The 16,388-nt window shown below is 30.1% G+C and overlaps 1 protein-coding gene and 1 long non-coding RNA gene across 2 annotated transcripts; one reads left to right on the top strand and one right to left on the bottom strand.

The window, feature by feature from the left end:
• Nucleotides 1–813: 813 nt before the first annotated feature.
• LOC141675077 (uncharacterized) lies at nucleotides 814–3,682 on the top strand. The gene is made up of 3 exons (XR_012555881.1): nucleotides 814–2,347; nucleotides 2,448–2,519; nucleotides 3,483–3,682. It is a non-coding gene; the product is annotated as an uncharacterized LOC141675077 (long non-coding RNA).
• Nucleotides 3,683–15,390: 11,708 nt separating this feature from the next.
• On the bottom strand, nucleotides 15,391–15,963 carry LOC141671674 (uncharacterized). The gene has a single exon (XM_074477973.1). It carries the CDS (start codon nucleotides 15,961–15,963, stop codon nucleotides 15,391–15,393), a length of 573 nt encoding a protein of 190 aa, XP_074334074.1.
• Between the last annotated feature and the right edge of the window lie 425 nt (nucleotides 15,964–16,388).

Below are 16,388 nucleotides of genomic sequence, written 5' to 3'. Positions count from 1 at the left end.
AACATCTTTATTTGAACTTTTTAACTGGACCTATAATATAAATTTTTATATGATTGATTATATATTGGCTCTTATGAACTCCATTGAAAGGCTGGTATATTGCTAGGTAATATTAAAGATTTGTTATCATATTTAGGAAAAAAAAGAGAAAATTTATTATCATATTTAACAATTCACATGGAACTTTATGAACAGCCAATATGTAACCCTGGGTCTAGGTTTTTTCTGAATGGTTTAGAATTTATTAATATACAATTACAAAAAAAGTTGTTGATTCTGAAGTAGTATTCCGAGAGTCTTCTGAAGCTTGATACAGGTGGACTCACTATATTATCGGAACATATTAGTTGATAAAGAAATGTATGGTAACATGAGAATAGTATCTTGGGAAAATTATTTTGATTATTATTATGTTTATTATTATTATATTGATAGGAGGATAGGAGGTGGTGGAGTATTCTGTATCAGTTACCGTAGACGTCTAAAGACCAGAGAAACTGTAAATTTATATGAACTATATGGTGTTAATATGAAGAAAAGGCATATTATTTATAATTGGATTGTAGAATGTATTTTCAGATGAACTACAGATAGGAATAGAATAATAGAATGTTTCACTGAAGATATCACTCTCTCTTCTGATTTCCTGTTAGTCGCTCTTCTGATTCCCTAGATAATCAGACCATGCCTTTTATCCAAGGCAGTCAAAAGAACAACTCCGCTGAAGGAGGTACTTGCAAATAATTGTAATAGAAGCTTTATAAAGGAAGAATGAAACCCCATAAAGGGGAAAATATAACAAAAATCAGGACAAGAAGAAGAAAAATAAACCAACAAAGGCAAGAACTAAAATCTTTCCTACTAAGAGGAGAATTACTCCCTAAATTCGATCAGAAAAAATCTGTAGGGATGGGATTTGTGGAAGACGTACAAGAGTAACTAAAACTTACAAATTTCCATAAATAATTATCTCTACTCATGTTTAAATTTTGAAAAGTTGTGTGAAAATTAGTATCATATTACTGATAGTTTAAACCTCTGGGTCTACTTTCAGCAGAAGTTTGCAAGATTTAGAGTTCTAGGAATGAACAGAACCCTTTGAGGCACACCACACACATATTTACACCATGAACACACACACGCGCGTATACATATTAATTGGAAGTTTGTGAATGGAATGATTTTTCACTAAAGATAAGTTGAATGTCCCAAGATTTAAAGATAAAATGTTTTTTCTTCCTCTTTTCGGATCCCTAAATTATCTATATACTTTGAGAACTTCGGGTATTGACCCTTGTGAAGGCAACATCCTTAAGTTGTAGACTTCCACCTATCATTTACTTGTAAAGTCTTCAAGTTTTTAAGGTGTTTGCCAAGGCCTGCAAGTCAAATGATTTTCTGTGGAGTCTAAATGTTTTTTTTGCAGGGTGGAACTATGATATTTATAAGCTCTTCTTTTGAGTTTGTACGTGTTCATAAGTTCTTGGAATCAAAAAAGGCATCCCTCTGTCATCTCGGGGAGTGAGTAACTGAATTTTGTGATTTCTTGTAAAACAATCAAACTACAAGGAGAAACTTTCCTTAGCGATTGCATTATATAATTCCAAAGGTAAATTTGTTATCATCATGCTTCTAGGAATACAGATGTTTCTCATTAACAAGTTTGGCATCATCAAGAAAGTAAGAAAATCCTGCTTCACGCTGAGAAATCTCAATTCTACCAAACCTACAATGTTTACTTATAGCTCAAGAATTTCCTTTGATTTCTTTTTGTTTACTTATTTAAGTTGGAAGACACTTGATATATATACAACATAACAAGACTTGTCCTTTACGCATTTTTCTCAGTTTTTTGTTTTCTTATACCTTCACTTGATTACTCTCTCTTCCTCCTCCCCTTTACTTTCCATACAGACAGCTCTCTTGGAAACAGAAAAAAAAAAGGAAAAGGATATTAACTATTTTCTTTAGTTGATGCTCTCCCTGTTTTTAATCACACAAAAAGTCTAAATTAAGATATTTGCTATTATTATTGAACAAAACCATCTTCTTTCAATTCGTAGTAGAGCTGATGACTTGGTTGAGATTTTGTTGGAGGGGGGTTCATATGGAGCGTCGCTCCTTATGCCACCAATCAAAATTTTATAGGGCAAAACAAATCCAATGGAGACAGGCAGAAGAACAACGAAGAGGATATAGATTAAAATTATGTGTAAAGAGTACTGTGTTGACTGTGCTTCTTTTGTTGGTGATTGTAATTTTTGTATATTGTCTATTTGAACAGATTCGTGGTATCAGGAATTTGATTATCTATTCTCTTCCAGAGAGGAAAGAATTTTATCCCGAGGCATGTTATGTCGACAGCTTGTACCCATTCTGTTTGCTTAACACACTAAGTTAAACAATCCTCATGCTAATCTGCTCGAGGCTTGTCCTTTCTATTGCAGCTTGTTAATATGCTCCAAGAGTCGGATAACATGACAGCTACAGTTCTCTTTTGTGGCTTTGATATGCTCCAGGTAACAATATATTGCTTATTTAATTGCATTCTTAATATTTAGAATGCATATGTAAAATATGAGTGTGTATAATGCTCCTTAATACCAAGAGGCGATGGCCTCTTATATAAAAATGAAGCTTTGCCCCTAAGTTTGTAACCGTAAATCTGCTGACCAAAGGATACTCATGTCATCATATGTAATCATGCTCAAACTTTAAGATGTATCAATTATCCATGAAGCATCCCTATCTAGTATTAAAAGTTCATAGGTGAATGACTGTGGAGATGCACAAACTGGTCATTTTGGAACATTGATCGACTGTTATTGTGGCATCTATAATCCATGGATATGGATAGGATTAGTGACAATATTTGATAGATCAGGTTAACCTTAAATGTGGTATTTGATGCCTTTCATGATAACTACCTGAGACCATATACTAGTGAGGTGGCATATGTAGTATAGCCGTTTAATTATTTATGTTTATCAATCCCGCCTTTGGTTAAGGTGTAAATTTTCTTTGAATTCATAGGTATTTTTAATTACCTAGACTATTTTGGACCTTATAACAAGTTCTTTTAACCTTTATATGCGCCCTGTGTGTGCCATTCATGCATGCCTGCATATTCTTGGATGTATTATGGAGAATTTTTTGTGTCAAAAGGATCTGTAGAACTCTTTTTAATAATGCTAATATATCTTAACAACTTTTCGGTTGATCTATTATAGCTTTTATCGAAAGGTTCCTGTTCAGATGCATAGTTATATCTCGAATGCATCATAAGGGAAGAACTATTAATAAAAACGAGAGAGAAATATTAGTTTTAATCTCTTGCTAATGATGTACAAAGTAAGAAAGAACCATTCATGTCAGATACTCATATACCGACTCCTTCCACTTATGTGGTGAATGTTACCTTCCCTTATACATTTTGCTCAGATCAGAAACCTCTAACTTTATCAACTATTTTCGATATCTAGCTGGAGGCAGTTGTTGGCAGTGACACGGCCACGAGAACGACGAATTCAGACAAGGATGTTTTTAAGAACTGCTTCTGGATCTCAGAGCAAAAGCAACTTGATTCAGGATGATGTTGTTAAGAGTTAATTTTTGGATCAGATTAGCCCTTTCCACAATGTTAAAAGTATCTTGTCATATTAGATTAAACTAGCATAATAACCTGTGCCACGGGTCATTTTCTAGAGTTTTTTTATGCATCATTGCAATTATAATGTTTGTAGAGCAACTCCAACAATATCCGTATATAGGCTCTTGAGTCAAATTTTGAAGAAATGGAGATAAAATTTCTCATGTCCCCCATTAGGAGCTTCGAATCTTCCTCACTCATATCCCCTCAACTATTATTACATTATATTTTTCTTACCCGTTATTTTATATTTAATGAATGAATATAAACAGGGTAGTAAGTGTATGTTTAAAACAAAACGATTAAACTTAATATGTAGAATGCCGTTAGTATGTTTACAAATAAAAAACTACAAATTAACATATATGTTGAATACAGAGTTGACCAAAATCTTGAATTTTATTAAAATAAACTATATGTACTGCTCTATATTATTACTAAGTTAACTACTAACTTACAATTAACTTACTCAATTTAAAAAGATAAAAAATACATAACTGAAGTCATAATGACTTGCAATCATAATATACAATAATGTAAAATTTACATTATTGTTAATATTAAAGTTGATTTTAATGAAAAATATTAGTTTTTGAAATTTAACGTATGTATGTATGGGAAAAATGTTAGTTTTTTATTTAACTTAAATTATTGTATGTTACATCTCTTAGTAAATTATGATGGTTTCAATTATTTATATGCTAAATATCTGATTTATATACATGTATAATCATTATTAACATCTAGTGAGATAATTGATTACTTAAATAACATGCATTTATAATTATTCAAAAATTAAAATTATGTAAGAAATAAATTGCTATAATTTATATATGGTATTCACATTATCACTGACAAACAATCCATATCTATTTTTACGCAACCGGGTATCAATCATGGTTGTAACATAAAAATGAATTATATATTTTTAAGACTTGTTATTGATATTCATGATTTTTTTCAAGAATTCGCAAGAAAAATTGTATTTATATCGTTATTTAAACAGATTTTAAGTTTCTTTCATTACGACTCTAATATTTCTTCATATAATAATTTCATAACATTTTATACTATTCTTCTAAAATTAAAAATTTTCAGTTCGATAAAGTTTTATAAATATCAGTTGAAATGGTTAATTCCTTCAAATTATTGAATAATATATGTTTTTTCCTTAAATAATATAAAATGCATTGAATCAAATGCTAAAATATACTATAGATAACTTTTATTTGAATAATTCAAAATATTAAAATAATTCAAAAATTTTGTACAATATTATCTTGATCAATGAATATTGTTGATCTAAAAGAATTCTTTTTAAAAAGTTAGTTTTTTTAATGTGAAAAATGAAAAATAAATCGATTTAATATATAATCATAATTTTAACAAATCTAGTGATATCTCATTTCAAATTTCAAATATTCTTAAAATTGGGACAAATCCCAAAAATAATAATGCGTTACCAGTGAAGTTAGTAATTTTAATATAAATAATTAATTGACTTGATCGTATAAAGACCTCAAACACATTAATTTATATTAATATAAGATATTAAAAAAAATCACATTATTGGTAAGATGTTCTCGCCGAGCTTGTAATTTAAATTACTAAACGTAGAATGTGACGATATTTTTCGGCCGGGTCATGTATTTAAATTTCGAGTATTTTTTGAATAATGAGCCAAGTTCTAAAATGGATTGACTCATTATAATTCGAACTTATCTAAATATGTAATACCAATATAGATTATTTATATATAAGCGATTCTATATTCAATATTTTTAAAAAAATTATATATGTACATTTTATGTACTTTTTATAATAAAAAATATGTTGAAAATATATGAGATATATTTTCAAACTAAAAAATGATTAATAAATAAGATAATAATCCATTTATGTACTATGCCTAATTTTATATCTGTAATTCAATTCTTTAAAATTAACTGTACAAATATTCAACAAACTATCATTTTTTTGCGGAATTCAAGTAAGTATCTTTAAAGTTAAATAAAATATTCATTTAGCACACTTAACAGGTTGTATAGTTGAATGAAATAATTTGAGTTCGATTCCCACAAACCACATCTTTTATATAAATATGAAATTATACCCTTGTTCTACCTAGCAAATATTTAAATATTTTGTAATTATTGAAGAGAAATGCAGAACAATAATCGAGACTTATTAGTGAGAAAGCTTATTGAATAATGCTAAACCAACTTGCAGAGTCATTGATAGTAAACAAATGATCATACACTACTTAAGATTGAGGAACTATAATTATATAGGGTTCGGCTCATGTAAAACACATTTTAGCATTGATTACACTCCTTACAGAATGCGGAACACATTTTAGGATTGATTACGCTCTTTACATAACGCATTTTAGTATGGAAATCATTGATGCGTTCTCATCGTTTCACGGTAAAAACTGTTGTCGAACATAATCATTGCATGTATGACTAATCATACAAATATAATGTGTATATGTTTAGTTTTTCAGTAATAAGGTAACTTTTGTGATATGTATGTATGTATTGATAGGCTGTCATAAGCAGTGTTCCAGAAATCGCTAGGCGTGCCAGGGCGGTGAAGGTACCTTCGAGAGATTAATCGGTAAGTCGGAGATTAATCGGAACATTAATCGGAAGAATATAATGATCAATATGTCAAATATTTGTTTAAAAAAAGAAATTAGAATGGTATCAAACAATATCTACACATTTGACATATTTTAAGTAAGAAAATAAATATATTAGATTACTTGTTATTTCTTATCAATACTTTATATTAAAAATTGACATGATATTGTGTGAAATTATAAAATTAATGAATTAAAATTATAAAAACGTAAAAAAATATATTTTTTAATTATTTTCCGCCTATACCGCCTAGGACCGATTTTTGACCGCCTAGCCTGCCTAATCCCGATTTTGACCCGATTTTTTAAAAAAACGCCTAAATCACCGCCTAGGTCGGAGTCGGGGCGTTTTACCACCGCCTAAACCAATTTTTAGAACACTGGTCATAAGTCATGACGGGTGCCGCTTTCTGGTAGGTCAACAAAGACGATGCTTAGGGTCCTAAAAATTTTAAATGCAAATTTATGGAGAACTGCAGGCATAATAAGGTGCGCTGATCATACTTTGTAGTTCTATATGCAAAGTGTGGTTTCTGCATACTTCCAGAAGATTAAAACCAGTGCAACTCCAATGAGTATATGCAGTATCAAAAACTTCTGCACTTTTATCAGGCCGTAAAAGATCCAAAGTGGATAGGAGGCCATGCATAAAGAATTGCAGGCTGTTGAATGTAACAACACTTGAACTTTATGCCATTACCAGCTGAAAAGAAGGCTATTAGAAATAAACTAGTGCTAGGTGCACGGGTCATTTTCTAGATTTTTTTTTATACCATACAAATATATTAATAAAATTCTTGATCGTTTTCTTATTAATAAATATTGTATAATGTCTAAAATATCAAATACAAGCTCAGTATCTATCAATGTGTATGATTTTCATGTAAAACATTAATAACGTTCATAACGTTTTTAATATATCTCATTAACCATAATACATATTTTCTTATTTGTGTCGTGTAATTTGTATTTACGAATTGAATACAAGCAGGATAGTCACTGTACCTGTAAAAGTAAAAGATTGAAGTTAATCTATCAAATATTGTCATTATGTTTATAAAAAGAAACTAAAAATTAACATATATGTATATTGCAGGGTCGAGTAAATTTTTTGAGTTTTGGTCAAAGTAATGAGATATTTTATTACCAAACTCATTAATAATTTACAATTACCTTACTTAATTTAAAAGGATTAGTAATGCATAATTAAAGTGGTCAAGACTGCAATCGTAATATTGAACAAATTAAAATTTACACTACAATTAATATATGTTTATTTTTTAAGAAAAATGTTATTTTTTTAATTCAACGTTTATGTTGATTTAATATCATTGCTAATGTCTTAATTCATTAACTAAAGTTGATCTCCGCCGTGTACTTAGCTTTTAATCCTCTCTATTATACAAAGTTAATTTTATAAGATGTCAGAGAATTGTTAGTTCATAAATTAAAATTGGCATAATCTATTTAGTTTTTAACACATTGAAAATAAAACTTATATTTAATTGATCATTCTTATTTTCAGAACATAAAAGACTTTTGTTATTTTCTTCTAGTATATATATATCAATAACATTGAAATTCACCATTAAAATTGAATCTTTTAATATTGGTAAAGATAAAGTCATATGTGTGTGTATGTAAATTATTATTTATTATATTTTCGAGTAAATTATGTTGGTCTCGTTTATTTATATGCTAGATATCTTGGTCATGTAGATATCTAATTATTATTCAGTAAATTACTCAAATAACATGTATTTATGATTATTCAAAAAATATAATTATCTAATAAATAAATTACAATTATTTATATGTCGTAGTCGCAGTAGCACTGATAATCAAACAATATCTATTTTTACTCAACATATCATCAGTCATGGATGTGACATAAAAATAATTCATATATTGTAAAGAATAACTACTGATATTCAGAAGTTTTTTTTTCAAGAATCTCAAAATAAATTTATACTAATATCATCATTCAAATCATTTTGAAGTTTCTTTCATTTATGATTCTAATATTTCTTTTTATAGTAACTTGATAACATTGTATATTATTTTTCTAAAATTAAATATTTTCAGTTTGATGATTTTTTTTTAAATATTAGTTGAACTTGTTAATCCTTTCAAAATATCGACTAATATTAATTTTTTTTATTTAGATAGCTTAACATGGATTAAATCAAATAGTACAATACATTAGAGTTTTAACCTTTTTTCAAATAATTCAAAATAGCTGTACAATATTTTTCAACACAAAATATTTTTTTTTGTAAATTTATTACTTATAATTTTAAATATATTTTTTTTTCAAAATATTGAATTCTATAATTTTTCAAGTTTCTTATATATATATATATATAAGTGCTATTAAGTTCTTGTTTTTAGTTGAGTAGGGGAGTCCATATATGTTCTGCAAGTAAAATTGTATATTTTTTTTTTGTAAATCGTATTATAATGTGAATCATGTACTACAAATATCACTATTTTAATAAATATCTTGCAAATCTCATACATTTGACAAGTTGAACATTGCAGAACATATGATTTTATTAGACATGATCAGTTTGAAGAACATACGTATTCACGTTGTAGAACACGTAAATATTCAACTTGTTGAACATTAATGATATAACAATATAACACATGTTTATATCATGTAGTTTATTATTTTAGTTTTTAAATTATTAGAAACATAAAACCTGAACCATTAGATTGGATTGTAATATAAAGTTAGGATTTTGGACTCTAGAACTCCACCCAAAAGTAGGGACTTTATATATATGATTACTTATAATAACCGTATCAAATTGAATAATATAAAATTTAGGATTTGTCTCACAAATATTTGAATATAAATATATTTTTAATTAAATAATGCAATAAATAAAATATTTTTTTTATGAAGAAGCATCAAATGTTTTACCATTTTTCAAATAACATGTTAATGAAAATTATTAATTTTACTTTATAGTTGTAGTTTAATTTTTTATAAAGAGAATGAAAAAATAGAACTTTAGGAGCACATTTAACATCATTGAATAATTTTTTAAACCTAATTTTTTTAAAGTGAAATATTAATAAATAAACCGGTTTAGTATATCTTCGTAGTTTTAACGGAGTTTGTGACATCTCATGTCAAATTTTGAATATATTTAAATATTGGGTCAAGTTCCGGATGTAATAATGTAAAACCGGTCAATTAGTAATTTTGATACATAATATCAATTGACTTGATCGTACAAAGACCTCAAAATATTAATTTTTATTAATATAAGATATTATAAAATTTATCTTTATTGGTAAGATATTCTCGTCGAACTCGTAAGTTAAATTGATTAAACCTAGATAGTGATAATGTATTTTCGGCTGTGCCATGTAGTCAAATTTCGAGTATTTTTTTCAAAATGGGTAAAATTCTGATTTTGAAGCTAGTAATTTTGATACATATTATCAATTAACTTGATTTTATAAAGATCTCAAAGATATTAATTTTTACCAACATAAGATATCACAAAACTTTTTATTGTTGATAAGATTTTCTAGTCAAAGTCGTAATTTAAATTAAACCTAGGTAGTGACGTGGTATTTACGCGCAGGTCATTTAGTCAAATTTCGAGTAATTTTTCAAAAATGGGTATAAGTTCTAATTTTGAATTCGAAATAAATTGAAATACGCTAATTATAACTTATCTAAATATGAAGTACATATATATTATTTATATAAGTGTATCTCTTTTCAACATATAAAAAAATTAATATATGTACAATTTATTTTTTATTAAAAAATATATATTAAAAATGTATGAGACATACTTTTCAAATTAAAAAATGTTTAATAAATGAGGGAATGATCCGTTTATGTACTATACTTAACTTTATATCTCAAATTCAGTTGTTCAAAACTAACTCTACAAATATTTTAGTAATCATGTTTAAAATTAAATAAATTATCGCTATTTACGACACTCACATATTATGTGTATAATAAAAAACTTAAGTAATAGTGTGGTGCAGTGGTAAGGTGATGTGCTTGTGAATGCAAAGATTCGGGTTCAATTCCTTCCAACAACTTCTTTTATATAAATTTAAAGAGATTTCATAATTTAACAGAAGGTTTAATATGTTACAACCAGTCAGCCCAAAATGGAGAGTGTTACAGCCCATCTAGTCAGTTGAAATTCAGCCCAACAAGGGACTAGCCCATAACTCAAACAGACTTCAAGAAAAACGTATTTAATTTAACAAAAAAAACGTATATAACTCCTATTTTGAAACGAGAAAATTGACATAAATATTAAGGGGTGTTTGCCTCTTTTAATTTGAAAATAAATAATTATTTTTTGGAAAATATGTAAATATGTGATTATTTAGAAAATAATTGTTATTATATTTAAGATAAGTTAATCCTTTATTACAAAAATAGATTTTTATCTCAAATTTTATAAAAAATCATTCCATCAAATTATAGATTTTTAAATATTGTCATATTTATACATTAAATATCTAAGCAAATAAATTTTCTACCGAATATATATATTAGTTCTTTTTCGTACAAAGTATTTAAATGTAACAAAAGTTAAAAAAAAGTAACGATCAAAATTGTTCACATTGTTGACAAAATTCAAAGTACTAACCAGTACAAAAATCTGTTACTGTTGTAAAATACTAGCTATAAAAGTATTATATCGAAGCTTTGTAAAACTAAATAGAGCAGAAATGAAGATAAAGAGAGCTGTGTAGAGAGAAAGTAGAGAGAAAGAAGAAGCTGAAGCTGTTTTTTTGTACGTCTTCATCTGTAACAAGTGAGGCTATTTATAGCCAATACAAGCAACATGTTTATTAAATGCAATGTGAAAATTCTATTCCTATAAATTTAGCCTTACTATTTAACTTTTAACTACATGGCAATCAACTTATAACACTCCCCTTTGATTGTCATGATAGTGTGGATCATAAATTGCCTCGTTAAAACCTTGTCAAAGAAAAACCCAGTGGGTAAAAACCTTGGTGAAGGAAAAAGAGTACGATCTCCCCTTGAAAAATTAATCATTCTCCGAAGTTTTGTTGTAACAAATTCTTGAGTCGACGCATTCCAATGTTATGTTGTAACTTCCCAAATGTTGAATTCGGTAATGATTTCGTGAATAAATCCGCAAGGTTGTCACATGATCGAATTTGTTGTATATCAATTTCTCCATTCTTTTGAAGCTCGTGGGTGTAAAAGAATTTTGGTGAAATGTGCTTCGTCCTGTCCCCTTTGATATATCCTTCCTTGAGTTGATCAATGCATGCAGTGGTGTCCTCAAACATGACAGTATGACTTCTTGTGATGACTGGCAATCCACATGATTCTTGAATATTCCTGATGCTAGACCGCAACCAAATACATTTTCTACTGGCTTCATGAATTGCAATGAGTTCTGAGTGATTTGTTGAGGTTGCCACTGTAGTTTGCTTCGTGAATTTCCAGGAAATGGCTGCACCGCAATATGTAAATACATATCCAGTTTGTGATTTGCCAAAATGAGGATCTGACAAGTATCCAGCGTCTGCATATCCGATCAACTGAGATGTTGAGTTTTTCGGGAAAAATAATCCAAAGTATGTTGTTCCCCGAAGATAACGGAATATATGTTTAATCCCATTCCAATGTCTGTCCATCGGAGCAGAGCTAAATCTAGCCAATAAATTCACAGCAAATGTAATATTTGGCCTTGTATTATTTGCAAGATACATAAGTGCAACAATTGCACCTAGATATGGGATTTCAGGACCAAGAACCTCTTCATCATCTTCTCGTGGTCGAAATGGATCTTTATCAGGCTCTAAAGATCTAACCACCATTGGAGTAGTCAATGGATGAGATTTATCCATGTAAAATCTGTTCAAAACCTTTTCTGTATATGTGGATTGGTGGAGGAAAATTCCCGATGACAAGTGCTCGACCTGTATACCAGGACAATATTTTGTCCTTCCAAGATCTTTCATTTCAAATTCTGTCTTTAGATATATGACAGCTTCATCAACCTTTGTAGCTGTTCCTACAAGGTTTAAATCATCCACATATACAACAATAATCACAAAACCAGATTGTGATTTTTTGATAAAAACACATGGAGAAATTTGGTTACTAATATACCCATTCTTTTGTAAATAACAACTAAGTCTGTTATACCACATACAACCAGATTGTTTAAGTACATACAATAATCGTTGAAGTTTAATGGAGTATTTATGACGAGGTTTCTTGAACTCATCCATTTTTAACCCTTCTGGGATTTTCATAAAAATTTCACTATCAAGTGAACCATACAGGTATGCAGTAACGACGCCCATAAGACGTGTTTCCAATTTTTCTTTAGATGCCATACCTAATATAAAACGAAAAGTAATTCCATCCATCACTGGCGAGTATGTCTCTTGATAATCAATGCCAGACCTTTTGAGAAAACCCCTGTGCTACAAGTCGGGCTTTATATCTGATAATTTCATTTTTTCATTTCATTTTCTTATGAATACCCATTTATTTCCAACAGGGCTCATATTGATTGGTGTTTGGACAACAGGTCCAAATACTTCTCTTTTACGCAATGAATTTAATTCTGTTTGGATTGCGACTTTCCATTTTGGCCAGTCTTTTCTTCGACGACATTCATCCACACTTTGTGAATCAGGATCAGAATTTATGTCCACATCCAATGCTGCGGAATACACAAATACATCATCGATTACGACTTTACTTCGATCCCATAATTTCATATCATGCACATAATTTATTGAAATTTTATGATTGTTTAATCCCGTATCTTCGGGGACTGGAATCTCTTCAGGAGATAATACCACTTTAGGGGTATTTGCTTCTTCTGGAGCATGTGCCACTTCAGGGGCAATTTTCTTTATTTTCATTTTTCGTGGTGCAACATTTTTTGCACCGACCGGTCTACCACGCTTCAGGCGTGGCTTTGATTCTGTAACCAATTCTTTTGTATCTGATTTTTGAATTGGTATATCTATTATAGCTGGAGTATTTACTGTAGGTATTTGAGATTCAGTTATATTTCTAGAATCATTAAATGCGTCAGGCATTTGGTTTGCGATATTTTGCATATGAATAATTCTTTTAACTTCAAGTTCACATTGACCGGTACGTGGATCTAGAAAATATAATCCTGATGCATTCCATGTTATGTCAGGATTAACCTTGTTTGAATGTTTATCTCCCCCTAAAGGAGGAAACATAGACTCGTCAAAATGACAATCTGCATATCTTGCGTTAAATAAGTCTCCGGTTAGAGGCTCCAGATATCTAATTATAGATGTGGAATCAAAACCAACGTAGATACCTATTCTTATTTGAGCTCCCATCTTCGATCTTTGTGGTGGAGCAATCGGCACATATACGGCACTTCCGAAAATTTTGAAGTGAGAAATATTAGGAACTTGACCAAGTACCAGTTTTAGCGGAGAATATTGGTTGTAGGAAGTTGGTCTAATCCTAATAATATTAGCAGCATGAAGTATTGTATGACCCCAAATAGATGTAGGTAATTTTGCTTTCAACAACAGCGGTCTTGCAATAAGTTGGAGTCTTTTGATAAAAGACTCGGCTAACCCATTTTGTGTATGTACATGAGGAACTGGGTGTTCAACTGAGATTCCTACAGACATGCAATAGTCGACAAAAGTTGCAGATGTGAATTCGCTGGCATTATCTAAACGAATTGACTTAATGCAATGATCTGGGAATTGAGCTCGTAATTTGATTATTTGGGCAAGTAGTTTTGCAAAAACATCATTACGAGTTGAGAGAAGACAAACATGAGACCATCTAGTTGAGGCATCGATTAATATCATGAAGTACCTAAATGGGCCAGATGATGGGTGTATAGGTCCACATATGTTCCCTTGGATCCTTTCTAAAAAAATTGGGCTTTCAAGCTGTACTTTAGTAGGGGATGGCCGAGTAATCAATTTTCCTAAAGAACACGCTGAACATAGAAGGTCATTGTTGGAAAGAACTTTAAAATCTTTAAGAGGATGACCAGTAGAATTCTCTATAATACGACACATCATAGAGATGCCAGGATGACCTAATCTTTCATGCCAAAGTGTAAAAGATTTTGGATCTATGAGTTTGGAAGCAACGACATTGTGTGACTCAATAGTTCTAAGTTTCATTATATATAATCCTGAGGAAAGTGAGTGAAACTTTTCTTTGATTTTCTTGTTGCTAGGATTAGCGGAAGTAATAAGAAGATATTCTCTATCAGCCTCAAGGGTAGTTTCGATATGAAAATTGTTGAGTCGGATATCTTTAAAACTAAGAAGATTTCTAGTAGACTTACTAGAATATAATACATTTGAAATATATATGTGGGTACCGTTAGGTAGGACGAAACTAGCTTTTCCAAAACCTTCGATTATATTAGATACGCCGGAAATCGTTCCGACTTGAGCTTTGGTTTTGGTTATTTGGGTAAAATACTTTTGGTTCTGTAGAATCGTATGAGTTGTACCACAATCAGCAATGCATATATCTTCAAAATCCATTCTGTATATAATTAAGAAACATAATTTATTTAATAAGAACATAACACACTACATAGTTCAAACAAAATAAAGCACACAATACACACTACTATAATAATTATATGAAACTAATCTTCAGCCTCCCATATGGGAGTTTCGTTAGGTTCATTCGGACCATTAATGCTTATTCCTCCAGTTATGATTCTCGGAAAATCATCTATGTTATTGTTGGCGAAATTCGTTTCTACCATTTTCTCTTTTGATTTTTGAGAAGATTGGTATAACTTAACAAGATGATCTGGGGTATGACAATTACGTGTCCAGTGCCCATTCATGCAGCACCTATAGCAAACATTTTCAGTTTTTCCTCCTCGTGATGCCTTTCTTTTACTCTGTGATTCAGATTTCCACTTCCGGTGACCAGAGTTGTTATATGGACGAAAATGCCCGTGGCTCCGACCTCGTCCACGGTACCGCCCTTGGCCCCATCCACCTCTATACTCTTTTCAACGTACATTCGGCTGGAATGACATGTTATTTACTTCAGGTAATGGGGCAGATCCTATGGACGGGATTGATGATTCTTAATCACCAATTCATGATTATGTTCAGTAACGAGGAGAGTTGATAGAAGATCTCTGAACTTAGTAAATTTGCGCTCCTTGTACATCTCTGCTAAGTTGATATTGTTGGGGTGAAAAGTTGATAGTGTTTTATCGATTTTTCTTTTTTCTGTAACTTTCTCACCACACATAATAAGCCTAGAACTTATTTTGAACAAAGCAGAGCTATATGCTCGGACACTCTTAAAATCCTGAAGTCTTAAATTAGCCCAATCATTTTCAGCTGCAGGTAGATAAACTAGTTTCTGGTGATCGAACCTATCCTTTAGATTTTCCCATAAAATAAAAGGATCCTCGACTTCTAAGTACTCAGATTTTAAATCTTCATGCATGTGGTGTCGGAGAAAAATTATGGAGGTAAAGTTTTCTTCAGCCGTGGATTTATTTTCTGCCTTTATTGTATCGCTTAATTTATTTGAACCCAAGTGCAACTTTACATCTTGTAGCCATGATAAATAATTATCGCCAACAATGTCCAAGGAAACGAACGACAAACTTGTAATATTTGTCATACTAAATCTGAATTAACACGAAAATTATTAAATTTTAATTCATCAATGTAAATATTACATAAAAATCCTACTTAATCGGGTGCGTTAACAAGTATGCAATAATCAATGTATATATCATTATTATCATTGATATTATAAACAGATCTATATATAAAATGACAAATGGATTTTCACCCACCATAAGGACGTCTGCGTATGCAGATTATCTCCGACCAATAAGAAATTAAAGTGGACAATCCTGCATAAGTTAGTTAGGGGCAAAAAGTTATTATCCGATAGTTATGTAATTTATAAATTAAGGTTACCACTATACTTCAGTATTACCCAAAATTAAATGGTACCGTAAAATAATTTTAATAGGCGGTGCTCAGGCCATATATATTTAAATTATTAGTAGAGGGTGTAACCACGTCTACTCATATATA

This window comes from Apium graveolens, chromosome 7 (genome assembly GCF_009905375.1).
Source record: "Apium graveolens cultivar Ventura chromosome 7, ASM990537v1, whole genome shotgun sequence".
NCBI classification, from domain to species: Eukaryota; Viridiplantae; Streptophyta; class Magnoliopsida; order Apiales; family Apiaceae; genus Apium; species Apium graveolens.
This window is presented reverse-complemented; position numbering and strand designations above follow the sequence as displayed.